Source organism: Desmodus rotundus, chromosome 8 (genome assembly GCF_022682495.2).
Source record: "Desmodus rotundus isolate HL8 chromosome 8, HLdesRot8A.1, whole genome shotgun sequence".
NCBI classification, from domain to species: Eukaryota; Metazoa; Chordata; class Mammalia; order Chiroptera; family Phyllostomidae; genus Desmodus; species Desmodus rotundus.
In genome coordinates, this window is record NC_071394.1 from 73,837,006 (window position 1) to 73,860,742 (window position 23,737).

General features: G+C 37.6%; 1 protein-coding gene across 2 annotated transcripts in view; it reads left to right on the top strand.

The window, feature by feature from the left end:
* Positions 1 to 9,339: 9,339 nt before the first annotated feature.
* UBA3 (ubiquitin like modifier activating enzyme 3) overlaps positions 9,340 to 23,737 on the top strand; it is a 33,304-nt gene continuing 18,906 nt past the window's right edge. The window contains exons 1-6 of one of the 2 annotated variants that reach the window (XM_053930162.2): positions 9,354 to 9,393; positions 9,580 to 9,621; positions 11,301 to 11,421; positions 12,662 to 12,742; positions 16,378 to 16,460; positions 20,772 to 20,852. In XM_053930162.2, the coding sequence (XP_053786137.1) occupies positions 9,374 to 9,393; positions 9,580 to 9,621; positions 11,301 to 11,421; positions 12,662 to 12,742; positions 16,378 to 16,460; positions 20,772 to 20,852 (428 nt within the window). In that variant the 5' untranslated portion in view covers positions 9,354 to 9,373. Of the gene's footprint in view, positions 9,394 to 9,579; positions 9,622 to 11,300; positions 11,422 to 12,661; positions 12,743 to 16,377; positions 16,461 to 20,771; positions 20,853 to 23,737 lie in introns of both variants that reach the window. The other variant, XM_053930163.2, reaches the window with a different exon arrangement.

A 23,737-nucleotide genomic window follows, 5' to 3' on the forward strand; every position in this document is an offset into this window, starting at 1 on the left:
AGGGCGTTTTTTTTTTTTTAACTTCCTTATTGGCTCTAAGAGGTTGGTTATGGGAAAACTGGGGTCCCGTGACAGAGTAAGGGGCCCAGTGCAAAAGAGAGACGAAATGACTGAAAGGAACCAGCGGAAATCCGCCTGGTGAGAGATGGCAATACCTTCCCTGGAAGTCCAAACACAGCCTCCTTTAAAACACCCCTTTTGAATATTTAACCCTAGGAAAGTGTTCTGGACTTTGGGGGAAATTTTTGTAGCGGTTCAGATGCTAACCTAAGTAAAAAGGAATGGAAAGCAACTGTAGTGTTATGAGCTATTTTTGAAAGTAAGCCGTTACTAATCTCTGCACATTTGAATATAATCCTCGTGTTTTCTCTGTTTCACCATGAGTCACTATGAGTGAAATTAGATTGACAACATCGAAAAGAAGAATGTGTAGAACGGAATATTGGTTTGTTCATTCACTTCTCTTTGTTTTCCATGTCCATTCTGTCTAGGCAAAATTATACAATGACTGTGCATTCTGATAAAGTGGGCACAACATGCCCAGATCTGGTCACTTCAGCCCTGATCTGGGCATGTTGTTTACATTTGAAAGCAAACAATGGTTTGCAGTGAACTTATCGTTCTGTACCCAGTATCTTCTGGGCAGAAACATGGATTCCACTCACAAAGCTCTTTCTTAGTTTTATCTTGATATTTGCGGACCAATTTCACTAAGGAAGCACAGTACTTTAATAGATAATATGATAGTTTTATATCTCAGCCCAAACGATTTAGTTGTAAATTCCCTGCTCCAAAGGGTCTTCCTTTTTCCAGTTAAGGGGCTGGTTGGTATAGTCAACCTCCTTTTTATCTCAAGTGCATGAGAAAAAAGTATTTTAGTTAACTTTATAGTGTGGTAGGGAAAATTCTAAAATGCTAACGTGTAAGATAACAGTCTTTAAACATTCAATGGTGCTGTTTTTAAAAACTGAATTCACTCTCCTCAGGCCACCAATTTTCAAAAAAATTGGAAAGTAATAAAATATATCTACTGCAAAATCTAGAAGACATAATTTGGTTTTCCGTGGTGATTTATAAGCTATTTCAGGAACGCACAATGACTCTAAGTAAATACTCCTGTCATTGGTGTTGAATAAAGTTTAAAAGGTGAAAATATTTCTGAGCTCTTACATTTTCTTGATTCTGGAAAAATGGAAAGATTTAAAGTCAGAAAGAATAAAATTAGAGTCCCAGTTCCTCCATTCCTTGCTAGTGACTCTGAGAAATTACTTAATCTCCTCCAATCTCAGTTTCTTGATGTGTAAACTGGGTATAATAAAAACATCTGCCACGTATTAATAGTTGAAGATAAATAAAGTGAATGAGATGTGCTTATTGTATAGCAATTGCTTGCAGTTAGATATTACTGTCATTGCTATCAATAATAGCACAACTCATGATTCATTTGTTATCATGGTATTAATAGTGCTGTAACTTAATTTGTTTTCTCTGCTTTCATAATGAATATCCACTGACTTTTCTCTATCTCATTGCAATTTTATTGTTTTAGTTGTATCTGGGTAGACTTGGTAGGTGAAAAAAGGTGGAAAAATTTCAGTGTGATGTTAAAAGATATTTTGAGTCCTTTCAAAGCCTAATGAGAGCATTGTGAGAGATTAAAAAAAAAAAAGTTGAGAAGAATGCAATCTTGCTCTGCCTTCAAGGATCTTGCAATACAGTGGAAATACTATACCAAACAGTGAGAAGAGTGCTATCTAGAGATGTGCCATCCATGCCTTGGTGCTGAGTTACAGGAAGTCAGAGGGTGTGGAAGAATTCTCTTGGGTTTATGAGCCCCAGTAAGGCCCACACTTATTGAAGAGATCAGTGAGCATTAGGAGGTGTGATCAAGAATGTTTACCTTTTAATTGCTCAATACCAGATGGCCATAAACCATGAAGTGTGTGTTAGTAATAATATGATTTGCTCATTAATTGTGATATCCATTAAATATTTTTTGTGTAATTTTACTTATTTGTTCAAATCTCTAGAGGTTTAAAAATAACAAAAGGAATTTTTAAAAGCCAGGTACACGATCCATTTCTCCCTCTCTCAAAATGTTAAATATGCTTCTCACTCTGGAGGGATTATGGGACTTTTTGTTTTTTCACTACACATTTCTACCTTTGTCAATGTGGGGGAGGAGAAAAAAATTCCTCCTTCTTCCCATTCTCTTAGTTCTTCTGGCTGGTCTAATAATCAAATTGATATGAGGCAGATTAACAGAAGAAAAATACCCAAATTTAATTACATATGTATGTACAGGTGTTTCATAAGAATACTGGCTCAATTGAAGCTTTGCCTTTTTGAACTAAGGCTGAGGGGGCAGGGATTAGTGGTTTGGGACTTCAAAGAGAAGAAAGGCAGTTCATGTGGAATGGAAAAGCAAATGTTTCCAAAACAAATGTTTGCTGGTCCATCTTTAACAATGGGACACAGAGTAGTCTTTGATCAAATAGGCTTTACTGGTTCCTCCCTATCACTCTACAGTAGTTCAGATTAAACTGCAGTTATCTATAATGATATCTCTTTTCCTGGATCAGGTCCTTTATCTAAATTCTTTAGAAGGAAGATCAAAGGATTTTCCTGAGTCTTTCATTCCTTAAATATAACTAATTTAAAAGAAGGGGAAGGGGAAGGTTTACAGGTATAAAGGACACGAGAAAAAAGACAAGAGGGGGGAGGATTGAATATGGAACAGGAGGAGGGTAGGGCAGGGGAGAGTAACGGGGGGAGGAAATGGGGACAACTGTAATTGAACAACAATAAAAAAAAAATTTTAATTAAATGGTTAAAATGGCACCCCCCCAAAAAAAACCCTAGCTTAAAATAATCAATATCCACCCACCCCACAAAAAAACCCCGAAACATATTTTGGGATGGCAAACTCTGTTTCCCTTCAGTCATAAAATTATTTTAAATAAAAATGAACACGTGGAATCCTTTATTTCAGGCAATGTTTGAAATGCTATTAGTAGAACCTGTTTGACATTATTCATTTAGTGGGGGTTAGATTCACTGTAGGGGCTTTCCTGGTGTCCTTATATATAGGGAACCATTCCACGTGTGGGAAATGTAGCCCAGCCCCCACTCGGAAAAGCCAGTGAGTGGGTGCGAGGTCCAGCACATAGGACTCACACCCACGGACAAGATCTCCCATGGGGAATCAGGCCTGCATCATACCTAGGGTGCTATGAGACTTGCTTTTGCTAAAACTCCCTCACCCTGGATTAAGGCAGCAAATGTTTACTGAGTATCTTTAACTTCCTCAAGTCTGTGCTAAACCTCCCAAGTGTGGAATGTAACCAGTTCAACCACTTTTCCCCTTGATCTGTAACATCCTTCTCTTTGAAGTAATTAGCAGCATTCTTTCCTTTGTTATCTGTAAAAGGTAATCACCTACAGCAAACCTGTGCATAGTAAATGAGGACCATCCTGATGTACTGTGCCCAGAAAAGCAATAAAAGCCTGTCCAGGCAGGGGTTGGGCTCTCTCTCTTGGGCTCTGTCTGGTCCTCATGCCCTCTCTCACTCAGAGATTGGCCATGCCGTCCCTTTTTCTCCACAGGGTTTCTGTAGTCCGTGTGAATTAGCCCATTGCTGCCACAACACATGGATCCTGCAAGCCGTGATCCACATCACTTATACACAGACCTGTGCTTCTAGATAGGACCACTCTGAATATTTGTTGTGGGAATAACTTGGTTCTTCTCACTGACACAGCAAAGAATTACAGATCGGCAAATCTATTAGTATGTAAGCAAAGTTTATTAGTGACAAGTTCTCATGGAAGAGAATGGGCTTTGCTGAGGTGAGGGACAAAGGCATAGGGCATAGGTACAGGCAAGGTAAGGGCGGAAAGTCACCTGGGTGGTTTGATGTTTCACAAAAAAACTCTGCACAAGACGTGATGTATGAGTGGTCGGTCACACTGTCGTGATGAAGCTTCCAGTCACCACTTGCTCATAGCTGTGGCCTTCTGAATCATCTGAATAGTTTCCATGAAGGAATGTTCAAGCTTAACACAAAATTTGACACAGATTTGTTGATCTACTCGCTCATTCATTTTGCATGCAATGGCTGCACAATACACATGCTCACTCAATAGCATTTACTGCCCCTACAGACTAGTACAGTGAAGTTGTCATTGTTCACACATGCTCATTCTAGTCCACTCTCCTTGGCTGCTAGGTTACATTGATGTCATGTAAACTGTTCTCATTATATTAACAATGGCCAGACTTTTTCTAGACAGACCTCCTATACAGTTGCGGAATGAAGTGAGGGAGTTACACTTGATTGGTGGGTAAAGGTGGGGTCAGCTTCCTGCAGGGGATGTGACTATCTAAACATAGGCATTTGTAGAGGGCTGTTAATCCAGGTCCCTATCTTGATGCAAACCACATCCTGTCATCCACTGTAAAACAGGTGACTGAGGCAGTTAGTTAAAGTTGAGGCAGTTAACCGACTTTATTTATGGGCTCTTTCTGTAAGCACTAGGGACCCCCTTGTAAAACAGATAGTACATCCAGAGGCAGGCAGTTAGCTGAAGTTGTTTTATGGGCTTTTTCTTTGGGTACTGTGGACCCCCTCTTCTTCCACCTTCTAGATCTGGGGATGAATGCATAATTTCAAAAGTGTTTTTCCCCAGACAGTGGAAATGATATTATGTACAGAACTTCAAGGGCTCTCCTTTTTCTATGCTAGCATGGTGTTTCTTGTGATGTTTGAAACACCTGGCAGTCTTCTCAGACCAGGCTCAACACTGCTGAGTTAGTGGTAAGATATGTCTCCCTCCTCCTCCCTGCCTTGGTTTGCTATCTATCCTTTATAATATGTCATCTATCCGTATGTAAACGATAGTGGATAGACTAATAGTTTATAATATATTCTGTTTGAAGTGAAATAAATCTGTTGCAGGTTTTGCTTGTTTGTCTTTTATTACTGGCAAGGGCAATTGGCTATTTCCAGTCAGTGAGTCTGAGCCTCAGGGAGTGCCTGGTGTCATCTGTCAAAATACCACCACAGTGAGTCAGGATATTAGTTCTAAGGCACAAAGATGCAGGAACAGATACCTTTGCAAACCTCTTCATGGAACAGCAGGATCCTGTGCATGGGCCTCAGCTTCCTCCTCTGTGATGTGGGTGGGTTTAGACTAGGTGATCTCTAAGGTGCCTATTGGTTTTTAACACCTGAAGGAGCTGTGATGCTCATTACCATTAACCAAAGGTCTCCTAATTGTAGCATTGCTGGGTAAAAGGATCTAGCCTCAATAGTTTCATCTGTGGAGTAGTCTGGACAAGAAAAAGAGGTTTCTGGGTAGATATCAAGACATGTGACCTGGAAAGAAGCTGGTGTTTCCTGTAGATTGTATGCTGTATCTCCCCATTTACTGCCTGGCTCAATGAATGCTATTGAATTGAACCTGATTGTGGGATGCTGAAGGACAAAGAGAAAACAGAACATCATAATTTATAAACGGCAGCTACATTTACTGAATACCTATCAGGTTTTATACCAGGGGTGTCCAGCCCATGGCCCACGGGCTGCATGCAGCCCAGGATGGCTATGAATGCGGCCCAACACAAAATTGTAAATTTACTTAAATCTATGAGATTTTTGTGTGTGATTACATGTCACGATGTCACATAAAATAAACGTACATGTGCTCTTGCTATTTGTATGCATGCGCAGGTTCAGTTTTATGGTTGTGTGCAGCTTCCAGTGTGTTATCTTCCAAGTGCAGACAGTAGAATTGACACCATCAGACATTACACGTGCTCGTGGTGACTTAGTGAGCTGGCGATTATCAATAATATTTCAACCTACCATTGCAACATTAGGCATTTAATGTTATTTAGAAGTCAGGTAAGCATTCTTATTTGATTATTAAAGGTAATGCCACATCTCAGTGGTGCCTCACACATCGCCCACCACGCTTTACAATCAGCCCTGTGCCTTGCCCTGCACTGGCAGCCTAGAGGACTGTGGAGGGGCCCAAACCTTGCTTTCTATTTTCCTGTCAATTAATTTTCATAATAAAAGTAAATAAAGTCCCTTATCTATTATTATTATTTTTAAATCCCAACATGGCTTCTACAACATCTCAAAAGAAAAAAAAAAAAAAAAGAAACCCCCCAAAGAAAATATTACTGGTGAAGGAAGATTGTTCAATGAAAAGTAGACAGATAACTACTTTTTTGTCGAGGCAAATAGTAAGGCATTCTGCTTAATGTGAAGGGAATTTGTGCAAGTTTTCAAAGACTATGGTTTGAAAAGGCACTATATGCAAAAACATGCTGCCAAATTCAATGCATTTCAAGGATTGCTTCATAAGGACAAAATAGCAGAACCGGAAAAAGTCTGTCTTCTCAACAAAATTTTTTCAAAAAGTTACAACTCAGGTGGATTCCATTGTTAAAGCTTGTTGTGTGGTAGCATATTTAATAGCAAAAAAATCAAAACAATGTACTGATGGTGAGTTTACTAAGCAATGTATAGAAAGCGTGGCAGATGTAATTTGCCCTGAAAAAAAAGGAGGATTTTTCTGAAATCAGTTTGTCTCACCAGACTATAGCCAATCAAACTGAAGAAATTGGAAACTCTATCAAAAGAAGTTTTGAGAGTAAAGCTGCTAATTTTAAATTTTATGCTTTGGCAATAGATGATAGCACTGATGCTACAGCTACAGCTCAAGTTGTCATTTTTTTATTAGACGTATTGACGATGAATATAATGTCACTGAAGAAATGGCTTCTTTAGTGCCATTAAAAACACAACTAAATCAAAAGATTTATACAAAGCAGTAAAAAATATGCTAAAGTGATTTTCTTTGCCCATTGCCAATATATTTGGTATAGTTACTAAAGAGGAACTTGTAAAATTAATAGAAGATGCAATCGCTGCCCAAAACTCACATTTGATGAAGTATCATTGCATAGTACACCAAGAAAACTTATGCACAAAAACTTTAAAAATGGGTAACATCATGCAAATCATCATCGATTAAATTTCATAAGGGCGAGGGGATTGAATCATCGCCAATTCCAGGAATTCCTTAAAAGTACTGATGCTGACTATAGTGACATCATTTCCTTTCCAGAAGCAAGATGGCTAAGTCAAGGCCAAATGTTGAAAAGATTTCATGATTTGCAACATGTTATCAAGTTGTTTATGGTATCAAAAAACAAATTTGTGCTGAAACTTGACGATGAAAACTGGCTTACAGATTCAGCATTTTTAGTGGATTTAACTGCTTATTTAAATGAGTTAAACATGTGTCCTCAAGGTGAAACCAACCTTTCAATACCATGTTTCAAACCATAAGAGTGTTCCAAATGAAACTGAAATTATGGCAAGCTCAAATTAAGGCAAACAATTTTATGCATTTCAACATGTTGTCTAAACACAGTCCTGTGAACAGTGAAAAATATGCAGCCTTACTTTTTGATTTTATACAAGACTTTGAAAACAGATTTCGAAATTTCCAGGAAAATAATCAATAGTTTGCTATATTTGAGACTCTATTTCTAGTCAACATAAATATGTTACCTGCCAATTTTCAAATGGAGTGCATAGAGCTGCAATTTGATATTCAACTTAAAGAAAAATTTGATTGTGTCTCTTCACTGGACTTTTATAGGCCTTATCTTCCCAGAGACAAATATCCCTTGTTCCACCACAATCATACCTTTTCATGTCATCACTATTTGGCTGCACCTACATTTGCCAGCAATTATTTTTAAGAATGAAAACACATTAAGAGTAAAATTAGAATCAAAATATCTGATGAGCACCTTGAGAACTCACTGAGAATTGCAATTACTTCTATCAAAGCAGATAATGATGCACTAGATTCTCAAATACAATGTTAAAAACATCCCACTAGTTTCATGTTGCCCTCTTTTACTTCTATAATAAAATATTTTTTAAAATCAGTGACATTTTATTACTTAGGTATGTACATTTTCTATACTAGTGATCACAAATTTGGCACCTGCTCGATGATTTTAAAAGATTATTGAAAGGGCCACTGCATAATTAGGGTTATCATGTGAGGGATTTTTTGTTTATCTGTGGCTGCAGATATCAGGAAGAATAGACACTGACCTTTTTTTTTTTTGGTCATCAGTTTTTGTTAATGTTTATGGTATTTAACGTGTGGCCCAGGACAACTCTTCTTCCAGTGTGCCCCCTAGAGGCCAAAAGGTTGAATCCCCCTGCTTTATACAGTCTTCATTTCAGTAGTTCTCAAGCTTTAATATGCACAGAAACATCAAGGGTTTTGCAGAAGGTTGGGGGGTCGGGCCTGAAAATTTGCATTTGTAAGAAGTTCCCAAATGATGCAGATGTGAGTGATCAGGAGTTACATTTTGAAGACCACTGTGGATTTCATTAAAATCTGTCTTATAAGGCAAATATTATCTCCAATTTACAAATGAAGACAAGATGTGCCCAAGATATCAGAGGTAATAAGTGGTAATTCTGACACTATTTTTGTCCACTTTAAGGAAAAATATATGCAATTATCTATATTTACATGTAGCTATTTCTAATTTAATATGATTATATTTCCGTATCCAGTCATACACACATCTATCTATCAGTTTTTGACTCTGGAAGAAAATACGCAGTCCAAAATTTTATCATCATTTATATTTAGGTGATGAAATCATGTGTGTTCTAAATGATTATTTAATTTTTGTGCTTTTTTTCCTTCATACTTTTTTCTATCTGAATATTATATTTTTCTCAGAGAAAAATGTTTCTCCAATTGTTCCATTGCCACTGAATTTCTTATCTGACAGAATGGGACACTATATTAATATTCATATTAAGAAAGAAAGAAAAACAGTATCTTCATCCAACCCCTAAACTGATTTAAATTTTATTCTTTAAGTGAATACCTTTATGCAAGGATGTTGGAACCGTCTTGAAAATCAGTAAGTGAAAATTCCCCTGGTGCTTTTCCTCAGATGGAAGCTCTAGCATTTTATGGTGACTCTTCCAGGAGTTTTCTCATAGAATATACAATTTTAAATAATTATTTAACACACAAATTGTATAAACATCTAACGTATTACATCAATATTTTCAAGCAGCATAACAACATTATACATAAGAGTTAGGTAATTAAGGTTAGTTTATCAAACCCATAATCACAATGCCGGGGTTTAAAGCCCAAGGGAGCAAAGGCGAGGACAGCCCCGCCCTGCAAGCCCTGTTCTGAGTCCCGGTCCCGCCTCCGCCCCTCCCGCCGCGTCTCTAGCAGCGGCCCCGCTCCTACGCCCGGCCCCTCCTGCCGTGGGGGTACCTGGGAAGAGGCGGAGAACAATATGGCGGATGGCGAGGAGCCGTAAGTACTTGGGCTCTGCAGGCGCGCTGGGCCGGGCTGGGTTGTGAGAGAGCGCGGCAGTGGGTGGTGGCCGCCGCCACCCGGGGTCTTCCCATTCCCTCGCCCCGTTCCCTCGCCCCCCATCCTCTCGCGGCGCCCAATGTGTAGCGTGATGCTGACCCTTCTTTTATTCTCTCTTTCTTTTAGGGAGAAGAAAAGAAGGAGAATAGAGGAGCTGCTGGCTGAGAAGTTAGTGCTGCCGGGAGGCCGGGGCCCTCTCCGGGGACCCCCGCCTCCCCTCACCCCAGGCCTAGGGGACCAGCCGCAGCGGGCCCGGGGGGCTGGGAGGGGGGCACCTGGAGCGCAGGCTGCGAGGTCTCGGTCCCGGCAGCAGGTCCCGTTCGGGCCCGCCCGGTGCTTGACCCACTGGTCGAGCGGGACCGTCTGGCGCCCCGTCTTCCAACATCCCAGTGGTCAGAGACGTGACCTTGTGAAGAGGGAATCTCACTTGAACACACCAAAGGAACACCGGGCCGATTTTGGCCTTTCGTAAACACAAACAGTTCTAATGGCACTTTGTGTGAGAACTTTCTATGGTATCGGACTAAGCACATCAGTTATTTTTGCAGAATAATTGGCTCTTAAAGGGGAGTGTTGACTCCAAAGAGCTTATTTTGCCCATTTATCACACACCCTATTTCTTATCAGATGCTTAGTTTTATGCGGTGAGATAGATGTAAACAGTGTTTTTAATTTTTGCTCCTTCCTACGCGGGAGGGGACGAAAGTTCTCTTGCGGTGGGTGTGGTGAGTTAGTAATTCCTTAGCCGAATGCCAGTAGCAGAGTTTTAGTCTAGGTTTCGCCCTCAGGAAATTGAATGTTAATTGTTAAGAGGACTGGAGGAACAAGCTTAATTTCACATTCCTTCCCGCCTTTCTTTTACTTTCCACTTTTGCTTAAAATGACAGTTAAAGTTTGAATGCTTACTATATTCTCATTCTGACCTAAAGTAGCTATAAAAATTTGTAGATGACATGGCTGTTTAGTAATCTGCTCAAGGTCAGTCACAATACAGTTAATTGTAGAATCAAATCCAGCTATCATATCAAAACCTAAGGTCTTTATTGCAGGGAAATACTTCTTGGTCCCTTTTGTAAAAATGGATATTAATACATTTGAACGTAGATGTTGTGGGGTTAATAGGGAATATGAAAACTAAAAATAATTACAACCAATCATGAATTTTGCACTGAGTGGGAAATACATGGATTACTAGTACGTTAGAGGAGTCCAGTGTTAGAACACACTCAGTTTTGTGCTCTAGATTTCTAGACAATGATGCTTACCTGCCCTATAATTGTAACCTAAAACTTTCTGTGTACAGTGGCAATAAAAAACACCTCAGAGTATTTAAAGAGATTATTTTTTGAAAATTGAGGCCTCTGTTTCAGATAAAAATGTCATCAGAAATGATATTTACATCTTTTAAACGTGGAAAGGACAGATGAGTTACATTAGATATGAAACATCACAGTTCTGAAAGTGGAGTTATATATTTATTTTTCTCTTACAACTGATATTTCCTGATCCAGGTGTATTGAAGGAACACATTGGGGAAGTTCACAGTGATCTTTTATAACCCATTTCTCTCTGATTAAACAATATCCTAAGTTTTATTTTGGGTTGCTGTAGGAACCCAGAATATATAGACTGATTTATTTCATTAAGCACATGTAGCTTTTAACTTTAAATAAACTCTGTAATAGGCAAGAAAAAATTTAAAAGCATTAGTATAACCACATAAATAATACCCTTTGTATTTGAGCAGCTCTGGTGTGGTTATCATTTCATTTGGGAAACCACAGTAGTTGTAGGTATGGTTTTTTTCATACTGACCTTTGCAGCTGAATTTACTGTGTTCTGTGCAGAATGGCTGTTGATGGTGGGTGTGGGGACATTGGAGACTGGGAAGGTCGCTGGAACCATGTAAAGAAGTTCCTCGAGCGATCTGGACCCTTCACACACCCTGATTTCGAACCGAGCACTGAAGTGAGAAACATTTATTTTTAAATAACTCCTCTTATAATTTTGTTTCAAAAATAAAATGCTTTCTTTTTCTCTTGCTCTTATAATAAAAATACTAATACAAATGTATAATTTATCTTGAAATAGTAAATTGAGTATTTGCAACTGATTTTATTTGGCCAATATTTGAGTCATTTTCACATTTCTCATGTAATATGTTGAAATTTTTTGAGTAAAATAACTGTAATCTCAGAACTCTTTAAGTTATACTTCACTTTGAATTTCAGTTTAAAATGATTTCTGAGACACTCCCCTTTTTAGTTTTGCTATGAGAAATTAATTTTGATAGCAACACAGATGTTTGTTTAAATTTTGAAATTTAGTTTAAATGAGCATTCTAGTATTGAACATAACTAATTGCATGTTAAAAAATTATGTGACTGCTGTAGAACAGGAATAGAATTTTGGACAGATAGTGTTTGGCTTGAAGTAAGTGTTCAATTAGATAAAACTTTTTTTATTACAAGGTAGAAAGAAGTATTCTTTATAGTAAATTTTTATGTCATTTTGTCTTTATAAAGAGATACTATTTTGAAATAGAAATATTGTGCTACTCCTAAAGGTATAAGCTTTTGGATTTTACCACTGTCTTATCTGAATAACTTTTTCTCCTTTAATCTCTTTGGACAGAATTGACAATATTCTGCCTGCCTTTGGACCCACCTTATTTTCCTGTGCTTCTGATTTTTTTTTTTTTGCCTGATTGTTTAAGAAAATTCTGTAAAGTGATTGTTTCAAATAGTATTTCTGTTGATACACAATTTTCTAAGAATTTTATCTGACTTTTTTTTCCTTGAAGACTTTTAAACACTTTGTGCACTGTTTGATTCTCTATTCTCAGGATTTTTACACTTTTCTTTTTTAAGAAGTCAGTGAAATAATGAATTTGATGCCTTCCATCCCCTTTCAAGGTTAAAAAAAGATAACTTTTAAATAGCATAGTTTTTCTTTTTAGAAATAGCCTTTTAATTTCATATAAACATCAATTTAAAAACATTGAAATTGAAATGCTCTGAAATCATTAGGGTTACAGAATTTCTGGCTCTATGTTCAGAAATGTATGAGTTTATTAAGTACAATGTCTGCTCTTGGTCTTTATTTGTATTTTTCATGAAAACATCAGAAACTATTTTATGGCCTGTTATAGTGATGGAACTTATGTTTTTTATAACTAGATTTTAATATGCCTTTTCATTCTTTACAGTCTCTCCAGTTTTTGTTAGATACATGTAAAGTTCTAGTCATTGGAGCTGGTGGCTTAGGATGTGAGCTCCTGAAAAATCTGGTAATATATATACATATATTTAATACGTATTTTTTCTCTTTTGTGGTAATTTTCCTTTTCTGTTGTACTAGGAAATTTCTTTATTGTGATTAATAACCTTCTGTCTTGAGCCTTTGTTAGATAAGTTTAGCAGGTCAGATTCCACAGTCTTAAATTCTAAAGTTCTCAACTATAAAGTCATTGACAGAAATTCTTACTACTTCTTTGCTCTTTATCAAAGAAATTTTTCTGTTTCCTCTTGCAAAGTGCTCATTAATTTCAAATAACAAAACTGGTAATTTATATTTTAACAAGCAATTTGAAAGAATTTATTATTTCTTTTGTTGCATAAAATAACCCACTTAGATAGTAGGGTGTTGGTTTATTTTATGTAGAGGGAGACATGAAGTTCAGAGAGGTTAAATGATTAACCTAACTTTTTTGGTTTATAGTGATAGGCCTGGAATCTAATCCAGGTCATCAATTCTTAGTCAAGCCTTCTTTTCACTGACCCATAGGTTAATTTGTTTTTAACGAGTATCATTTAAGAGAGGGTATTATTTAGTGAAATTATTGGGTATACTGGTTGGAAATCCATAAGTAGTGGTTTAGTTAATTGGTTTCATTGACTTCTGATAACTAACAAGTAGCTTTCTCTTTATTTTTTTAAGATTTATTTATTTTTAGACAGAGGGAAGGGGAGGGAGAAAGAGGGAGAAAAACATCAATGTGTGGTTGCCTCTCCTGTGCCCCCTGCTGGGGAACTGTCCTGCAACCCAGGCATGTGCCCTGACTGGGAATCAAACTCATGACTTTTGGTTTGCAGGCCGTTTCTCAATCCATTGAGCCACACCAGCCAGGGCCCAAGTAGCTTTTATTTATTTATTTATTTTTTTAAATACTAATTTATTTAACAAAGCTGGATAGGAGGAGAATTGATTGAGAGCTGATATGTGCCAGGCTTCCCACTGGTGTGTAGAAAAGTGGAAATGCTAGACTGGACTTCTTAGAAAATGAAGCGAATAAAAGAATCAGGTGAACAACCTAAAAAATTGATCATGGGGCTAAAGTTTAAATGTAAACAACCACATTAATTTTGCTAGGTGGTACTAATGTCACTCCTAGTGAAACTGCAAAAATTCAATATACTTCATGGTACCAAGTGGTGGGTTCTGTGGACATTGTAGATTATCACAGCCTCAGTCCTTAATGAATTTGAAGTTTCATTGGGAAGACAACTCTGACACAAAATAAATAGCAATGTGTATGATGTACTCTGGGGGTACCAAAAATGACAGTACCTTATCAGATATAAATACTCTAGCAGTGTAAGAACCAGAGTTGTAGAAGGGAAGGGTGGTTTGACTTTTTCCATTTTGAAGCTGTTATTTGCAAGTAAGGTATATACTAATTTTAAAGATAAAGTATTTGGGGATTAGATCTGAAGAGTAGTCATCAGCAAATTTAGGAATGGTCTTGTTATTCATTGAATTGTAATATTCTCCTACACAAGAGAAGACAACTAAGGGTTTTCAATTTTACAGACATAAGTACATAAGAGATACACATCTTTTTCAAAATGGACTGTAAACCCCTCCAAGGCTCATTCTGAAAAAAGGAATGTGACATTAACATTATTGATTGAGTAAATATTTATTAAGCCTCCTACCCCATATGCCATGCACTATTTTAGATGCTAAAAATACAGATACAGCATGAAACAATACAGACAGGTGTTTTTTTTGGCTTATATTTTAGTGGAAGGAAAAAAGATAAGTAAAATACATAGTTTGCTAGATGGTAATAAATGTTTTGGAGAAAGGAAAGATGAAAGATAGGTAGCTGAGTGGAAAGGGAACAGACTTATAAAAAGGTGCTATTTGAGCAGAGGTGAACAAGAACATTCTAGACAGAGGGACAGCAGGTGAAAAAGCTGTGGTGCAGGAGCATGACTGTTACATTCCAGGACAGCAAGGAGGTCCTTATAGCTAAAGCAGAAGTGGGTAAGGCAGAGCATTTTCAGAGAGGATATATCAGAGAGGTAATGGGAGATGGAGGGACTGGAAATGAATATCACAAAAGGCTTTGGAGGTTACTGTAAGAACTTAGCCTTTTACTCCTAGTCAGGAAGTCATTGGAGAGATTTAAGCAGATGAGTTGTCTTGATCTGACTCTTAACCTGGATCACAGTGGCTTATGTATTGAGAAAACACTAAAGGAAGAATAGAGGAGAAAGCTGAGAGGCTAGTCAGAAGGTAGTTGCAGTCATCTAGACCAGAGAGGACAGTGACCTATAACAGGGTGGTAGCACTGGAGGTAGTGAGAGGCAGTCAGGTGATGGATGTGTTTTGAAGATGGAGTCAACAGGATTTGCTAATGGACTGGTTGTAGAACATGAGAGGGAGAAAGATAGGAGTCGAGGAGGACACCACAATGTTTTTGCCCTGAGCAACTGGAAAGATGGAGTTAGCATTCACTGACAAGAGGGGACTGGGAGAAGGACAGATTTGGTGTGGTTGGTAAATAAGGATGTTGAATTTGGTTTTGGAAACTGTTGAGTTTGAGGTGTCTCTTGGATGATGCTCATAAGATTGAGATCACCAGAACTAAGCATAAGAGCATTTACTATTTCTAGCCAGTAAAGTAAGTAGGAGGGAAACTGGTGAACTGGAAACCAATTTTTAGTGTTCAAATTCTCATGAGTATAGTGACCAAGTGAAGAACCTGTTTTGAGGAATTGATCCAAACAGGGCCAAATACTCCAGATGGGTAAGGTCATTGGAGGTGGCAACACTGTGTGGAGGTCACTGGTGACTTAGAGAAGAGCTGTTTTCAGTGGAATGGTGCAAGTGAACATTTGTTCAGAGTCAGCACAAGAGGGAGTTTGAGAAAGCAAGTATGGACAACTGTTTTGAGGATCCCTTTTTCCCATTGGGGCAGGAAAATTGAGAAATTGTTGACAAGTGACTTAATTTGATCACTTAAACTGACCAAGACCAGAAAGGCATAATTAATGAATGCACCTTAATTTTTTTCAATCTTTTGCTTCTGCTGGTAAATTTGAACAGTGTTGTACTATTAGAATGTCTGGCCTTATCATTAAAACACAACAGTTACTTGTTTTCCCTAGCTATTGTGATTGCTTGTTCTTGACTCAGTACTTTCAAGGTATTTCTTTTACATGTGCAGTGTACCTATATGTTGTTTGTTTATGATATGTATCTTATAACAGTTATTTCTGAATCATGGCATGCTTCATGTTAAATAAACTAAGATAAAGCTTGTATGAATTGCTTTTAACAATATTCTGAAAAGAGAATAGTTAAGTACAGTTAATTAGTAAAACAAGTAGAATTAAAGCATCTAGCAGCAGCAAAGTAACAGACTTTATAGATGTGTTTGTGAGATTATAAAACAACTGGAGAAATTTTGAATTCTCTTTTGGTTATAGGCTATTTAAAATTGGAATAGTTACACATTTTTGACCTTTCCAAGAACAAAAATTTATATACTTTGTAAGTCTCTTTAACTGTCAAATGTAATTATGCAGAGTTTATTATTGAGAATTTGTAGCTTTAGGACTACATTGAAAACAAATCTCAAGTTTTTTAAATGTGAGGAAATTTCTGCTTAATTGGATTTTTCTATTTCCACAGGCATTGTCTGGTTTTAGACAAATTCACGTTATAGACATGGACACTATAGATGTTTCCAATCTAAATAGGCAATTTTTATTTAGGTAAGTTTTAATGTCTAACAGAAATTTCCAAAAAGTATGTGATTTGGGGGTGATTGTGCTCTGAAGACACAGAGTTCAGCCTTCTGGGGATTTCATAAAAGAACACTAGCTGGACTATTAGGCCCTAGTTATATTGGGCAGGGGGACTCGTGAGCCAAAATTTAAGTGCTGACTCTGGGACAATGAAGTTGTAATGGAGTTTGAGCTTTTTACATAAGGGGAAAAGAAATGAAGAGTTAAGGAGATAAAACCAGGAGCATTTGAAATGGAACATGAGGAGAAGCAAGATGGAGGCGTAGGTAGACACACTGCGCCTCCTCGCACAACCAGAACTGACATAAAATCAAACGGCAAGAAAGTCCGACACCAAGGAGATAAAAAATAAACATTCATCCAGACTGGTAGGAGGGGCGGAGACGGGCAGCCGGGGTGGAGAGGACTCGAATTGCTGTGGTGGGACCGAGACTGGCAACCGAGACTGGTGGAGTGTGGGACAAAAAGGGCAGGCAGTCTGACCACTAGCAGACACTGTGGCCCCACATTCGCACAAAGATAAACCGAGAGAGCCAGACTCAGAGTGGCGGAGAACGGGGCAGGCAGTGTGGTGGGTAGCACCCTCAGGCCCCACATTTGCACACTGATAAACTGGGACGAACGGCGGGGAGCAAAGCAGACTGCGTAACCCAGGGCTCCAGCGCAGGGAAATAAAGCCTCAAACTTCTGATTGAAAACAGCCCTGGGGGTTGGAGCGGCAGCAGGAGAAACTCCCAGCCTTACAGGAGAGGTCGTTGGAGAGACCCATAGGGGCCTAGAGTGTGCACAAGCCAACCCACTCTGGAACCAGCACCAGAGGATCCCAATTTGATTGTGGGTAGCGGAGGGAGTGACTGAAATCCGGTGGAGAGTGGAGCAAGTGCCATTGCTCCCTCTCGGCCCCTCTCCCACGTACAGCATCACAGCGCAGCAACCAGCGTTACCCCGCCCCAGGGAACACCTAAGGCTCTGCCCCTTTAAGTAACAGATGTGCCAAGACAAAAAAAAAAAAAATTGGCCCAAATGACAGAACACTTCAAAGCTCCAGAAATAATTCACCTAAGCAGCAAACAGATAGCCAACCTATCAGATGCACAGTTCAAAACGCTGGTAATAAGGGCACTCACTGAATTGGTTGAATTTGTTCGAAAAGTAGATGAGAAAATGAAGGCTATGCTAAGAGAGACAAAGGAAAATGTACAGGGAACCAATAGTGATGTGAAGGAAACTGGGACTCAAATCAATGGTGTGGACCAGAAGGAAGAAAGCAACATCCAACCAGAAAAGAATGAAGAAACAAGAATTCAAAAAATGAGGAGAGGCTTAGGAACCTCCAGGACATCTTTAAACATTCCAGCATTCGAATTATAGGGGTGCCAGAAGGAGAAGAGGAAGAACAAAAAATTGAAAACTTATTTGAACAAATAATGAAGGAGAACTTCCCTCATCTGGCAAAGGAAATAGACTTCCAGGAAGTCCAGGAAGCTGAGAGAGTCCCAAAGAAGCTGGACCCAAGGAGGAACACACCAAGGCACATCATAATTACATTACCTAAGATGAAACAGAAGGAGAGAATCTTACAAGCAGCAAGAGAAAAGAACAGAGTTACCTATAAAGGAGTTCCCATAGGAGTGTCAGCTGATTTCTCCAAAGAGACTTTACAGGCAAGAAGGGGTTGGCAAGAAGTATTCCAAGTCATGAAGGCAAGGACCTATATCCAAGATTACTGTATCCAGCAAAGCTATCATTTAGAATGGAAGGGCAGATAAAGTGCTTCTCAGATAAGGTCAAGTTAAAGAAGTTAATCATTATCAAGCCCTTATTATATAAAATGTTAAAGGGATTTATCTAAGAAAAAGAAGATAAAAAATATGAACAGTAAAAATGACAGTAAACTCACAGTTATTAACAACCACACCTAAAACAAAAACAAAAGAAAACTAAGCCAACAACTAGAACAGTAACAGAACCACAGAAATGGAGATCACATGGAGGGTTATCACTAGGGGAGCAGGAGGGGGAGAGGGGGAGGAAGGTACAGAGAATAAATAGGATAAATGATAGGTGGGAAATAGACAGGGGGAGGGTAACAATAGTGTAGGAAATGTAGAAGCCAAAGAACTTATAAGTATGACCCATGGACATGAACTATAGGGGGGAATGTGGGGGGGGGGGAAATGGGATAACTGTAACAGCATAATCAATAAATATATTTTAAAAAAGAAGAAAAAAAAAGAAATGGAACATGAAATACAAAATCACCTGGGAATGGTTTGTTAGCGATAATTTTGAAAACTGGAAGTGGTGCACTTATGCAGATCTGAGAGATGTTCATTAGTGAATTTCAGCAAATAACAGTTAGGGGTTTGAGTGGCTAGATAACAGTGTCTGTCAGTTAAAGAATTGCAGATATGGAGAGATAATGAACTTTTTTTCTTTCTCTAGTGATTAGGATACTAACAGAAAATAATTAGTCCTGGGTATGTAGGATAAGGTTAGGTTAGCAGAAAAGATAAAACTAACTTTTAGGATAGGCATAAAACCTCTGCCTTTGTGAAATTTCTTAGAAAGATTGAAGAATGGGTTAAACTAAGTCAAGTTAATGAAATGTTGTTGCAGTGTGAACTCTAGTTTTAACTTTTTTTGTTTTCTTTATTTTTTTAACCCTTGATATTTCCGTTCTCCATAGAAAAGTTTGGGTGTCCTTGCTGGTCTGACAAATTTTGGTGTATAACTGTTCTAAAAAAACACTACTGAATTAATTGGTTATGGTAATAATTATCATGTCATTTAATTTGTGGCTAAAATAATGATGATCTTAATGATAGTTAACATGTATTGATAGCTGAGGATGTATAAAATACTTCCTAAGCAAGTTCTTCATATTCCCTTATTTAATCTCAGAGTAACCTTCAAGGTAGATACTTGTTTTCAAGGTTAAATAATTAGGCCAAGGTGTCCTGCAAGGATGGTGTGTGTGAAGAGCCATTTTATTCAAGTGCAATTTTTAGGTGGAACAATCTGATTCCCTAATCCTAGAATGGTAAATTAGCAAAAGTCTCCACAAAAACAATCTAGGAGTCATTTTGTTTTGGATCTACTGTGAAGCACATAAAATCCAGAGACACCTTAAGAGACTCTTGAGAGTCTACTTTATCCTATTTACATACCTAAAGAGCTCTGTGTCTAGTGTAGTTGAATGCAATACTGAAATCAGGTTCCTTGATTTATGTATGCTCGAGCGTTTCCTATTGCAAGTTAGGACAAAGAATAAAACTTAACAGAAGTTTTGAATGAAAAAAGAACACTGCTTTATTGAAGAGAAGAAAATGACCTGTTAAAGTATTTTTTTAATATTGCAATTTTAAATAAGATATTTCTAATACACACATAGTTTTTAAAAAAATGTTCATTAATTTAAAAGTGTTTGTGCTTAGATATGAAGGAATACAAAGAGATAAGAATATGGTCATTTTCTTCCAAGTGTTCATAGCTAGTGGGTATGATAGACCTATGCATATAAAAAAATATGTTGTGAAAAAGTAGTAATGAAGCACATACTATGTATGTATGAGGGAATGATTTGTGTGAGGAAAATGAGGAAATATTAAGGTAAGAAAATACCATTTGCACTGAGAATAAAAGAGAGAGAATTAATGTCCTTTTCTACCTATAGCTTTGATTATTACCTAGGAGTGATCTTTTGAGGCCTTATATTTTTAGCTTCTTGAAAATATTGGTGACATTTGCAATTTTAGATAATGCCTTTGGAATTAGTCCTTCTTCAAAAATGTGGTTATGGTCTCTTATGGAACACAACATTTACTACTTAGGGAATAAATGAAGGTTCTTGCATCCCTAGAATTAATCTCATTGTGTATATTTCAGCCAAGACCTGCATAGTAACACCTTGAGGTTCTGGGATTCAGGACAGATACTCAGAAGGCTCTAGGTCGGGGATAATTTTTTTTACATTGGGAAATGCCACAATGAGAAATGGCTGGGAAACCTGCCATAATTATGCTCTACCTGGGGGGAAAATCCTCACATTTTCACCTAAATACTTAGAATTGTCAGTACTTGTAACTACTTAATTTGGAACATCCAAAAGGGTTGACATTTAGTGTTGAATGACTATTCATCAGAAACACTCAGATAAAAATATTTCTTCTAAATATCCTCTAATTAAACAAATCGTGGGCATTTTTATGTTTGAAATTATGTAGATCATGTAGATTTACATCATGAATGTTAATTGAAGTATATTTTTTTCTGTAGGCCTAAAGATGTTGGAAGACCTAAAGCTGAAGTTGCTGCAGAATTTCTAAATGACAGAGTTCCTAATTGCAATGTAGTTCCGTATCCTTTTGACAAAAAAAGAATTGCTTAATTTTTTGAACCTTTTGTTTTTTCTTTACTATAAATGACATGTTTAACATAGAGAAAACAGATAAACAAAAGGAAAAAGAGATCACAGCAGTAAATTATTACTGAGATATCTGCTGATAATAATTTGCTCTATCTCCTTACAGTCTAAAGGTTATGTAATTTTTTTGCCCTGGTTTTTAAGTTAAGCTTCTGTAGCCAGTGCTGTCATTTATTCTGCCTTGTTGCCTTTAAGTTCCATATTAGTTTCGTGTCTCATGTACTAGACTGTAAGTTCCTAAGCTGGATCCAATTAATCTCTGTGTCTCCTTAAAGTAGCAGATAGAATAGAAAGTCAGTATATTATTAACCAAATGGAAGGTATATCAGAGTCAGTATATTTTTATAAGAAGTATGTTTTTAAAAAGAAGTATTCACACTGTTGGCTTTCACACCTTTAGATCAGGAGAACATTTAGTATTTTATAGAAATTCAGAAGATGGGACTTGATATGTAGAAAATCCCACAGGATATAAAATCAACATATAGAAATCAGTTGTATTTCTTTATAGTAGTGGTGAACATGTGGAAAATGAAATTTAAAATACAATGGCATTTACAACCATTCAAAAAAACCACTGTATGTGTAAAAATAAGAATGGTGTTTCTATGCTGAAAACTGCAAAATACTAATGAGAGAAATCAAAGATCTAAATAAATGGAGAAATATTCCATATTCAAGAACTGGATAGTTCAACATAGTAAAGATGTCACTTATCCCCAAATTTGTGTCCCAATTTAACACAATTTCCACCAAAACCCCAGGAAATTTTTTTGTCAATACACAGAAGATTATTCTAAAATTGATATAGAAAGGCAAAAGAATACCTAAAATAATGCTGAAAAAGAATAAAGCGGGAGAATTACTATCTAATTTCAAGACTTATTATATAGCTACGATAATCAAGACTGTGTAATATTGCCAGAGAGACAGACATAGATTAAAACAGCGTAGAGAAGCCAGAAATAGCCCCTTACAAGTATGGCCAATAAATATTTGACAAAGGTGCATGAACAAGTCAGTGGAGGAAGGATAATCTTTTCAACAAATTGTGGTGGAGCCATTGGATATCCGTAGGTAAAAAAAATTAATCTTGACTTAAACCTCAAAATTACAAAAAAGTAACTCAAAATGGATCATAGGTTTAAGTGTCAAATGTAAACCTATAAAACTTTGGAAGATAACATAGGAAAAAATCTTAGGGATCTAGGGTTTGGTGAGGTATCCCTAGACCAGATTAAAAGCATGATACATTAAAGAAAAAAAATGGATAAGTTGAACTTTACCAAAATTGAAAACTTTTGCTTTGTGAAGGGCCCTGTTAAAAGGATGAAAAGACAAGTTGTAGATTGGAAAATACAAAGCAGATATCTGACAAAGGACTTGTATCTAGAATAAGCGACTTTCGTAACTCAATAGTAAAAATAATGCAATTGGAAAACGGACAAAATAATGAAGGGGTATTTCACCAAAGAAGATGGCAAGAAGCATATGAAAAGATGTTCAACACCACTAGCTATAAGAGAAATCCAAATTATTACCATGTTGAGATATTACCACTCACTTATTAGATTAGTTAAAATAAAAAATTATAATAGCAAATGCTGGCCAAGATGGAGGCATAAGTAGATACACTTTGCCTCCTCACACAACCAAAAGGACAACAACAAATTTAAAAACAAAAAATAACCAGAACTGCCAGAAAATCAAACTATATGGAAGTCTGACAACCAAGGAGTTGAAGAAGAAATATTCATCTAGACTGGTAGGAGGGGTGGAGACAGGCAGTGGGGTGGAGAGGACTTGCAGCAAGGCTGCAGCTGGAGGACCGGGGCAGGTGAGGCAGTGGCTGGTGGACCCGGCAGTCCCATATTTGTGTGCAGATAAACTGGAAGAAACAACTGGGGAGTGAGACAGACCACACAACCCAGAGTACTAGTGCCAGGAAATAAAGCCCCGAAACCTCTTGACTGAAAAACCTGTGGGGGACGAGGCAGCAGGAGAAACTCCCAGCCTCACAGGAAGGTTTGTTGGAGAGACCCACAGGGTCCTAGAACTTACACAAAACTACACCCTGTAATCAACATTAGAAGGGCCCAATTTGCTTGTGGATAGAGAAGGAAGTGACTGAAAGCTGCTGAGAGCTGAGCAAGTGGCATTGTTCCCTCTCAGACCCCTCTCTCACATACAGCACTGCAAGGCAGTGACCTGGGTTGCCCTGCCCTGGTGAATACCTAAGACTCTACCCCTTACTATGTAACAGGAGTGTTGAGACAAAAAAAATATGGCTGAAATGGAAGAACAGATCAAAGCTCCAGAAAAAATACAGCTAAGAGATGAAGAGCTAACCAACCTATCAGATGCAGAGTTCAAAACACTGGTAATCAGATGCTCACAGAAATGATTGAGTATAGTTGCAAAATAGAGGAAAAAGTGAAGGCTGTGAAAACTGAAGTAAAGTAAAATGTACAGGGAACCAGCAGTAATAGGAAGGAAACTGGGACTCAAATCAATGGTTTTGACCAGAAGGAAGAAGTAAACATTCAAGTACAACAGAATGAAATGAGGAGAGGCTTAGGAACCTCTGGGACAACTTTAAACGTTCTAACATGTGAACCTTAGGGGTGCCAGAAGGAGAAGACAAAGAGCAAGAAATGGAAAACTTACTTGAAAACATAATGAAGGAGAACTTCCCTAATCTGGCAAAGGAAATGGACTTCCAGGAAGTCCAGAAGTTCAGAGAGTCCCTGAAAAGTTGGATCCAAGGAAGTATACACCAGGGCATATCATAATTATATTATCCAAGATTAAAGATAAG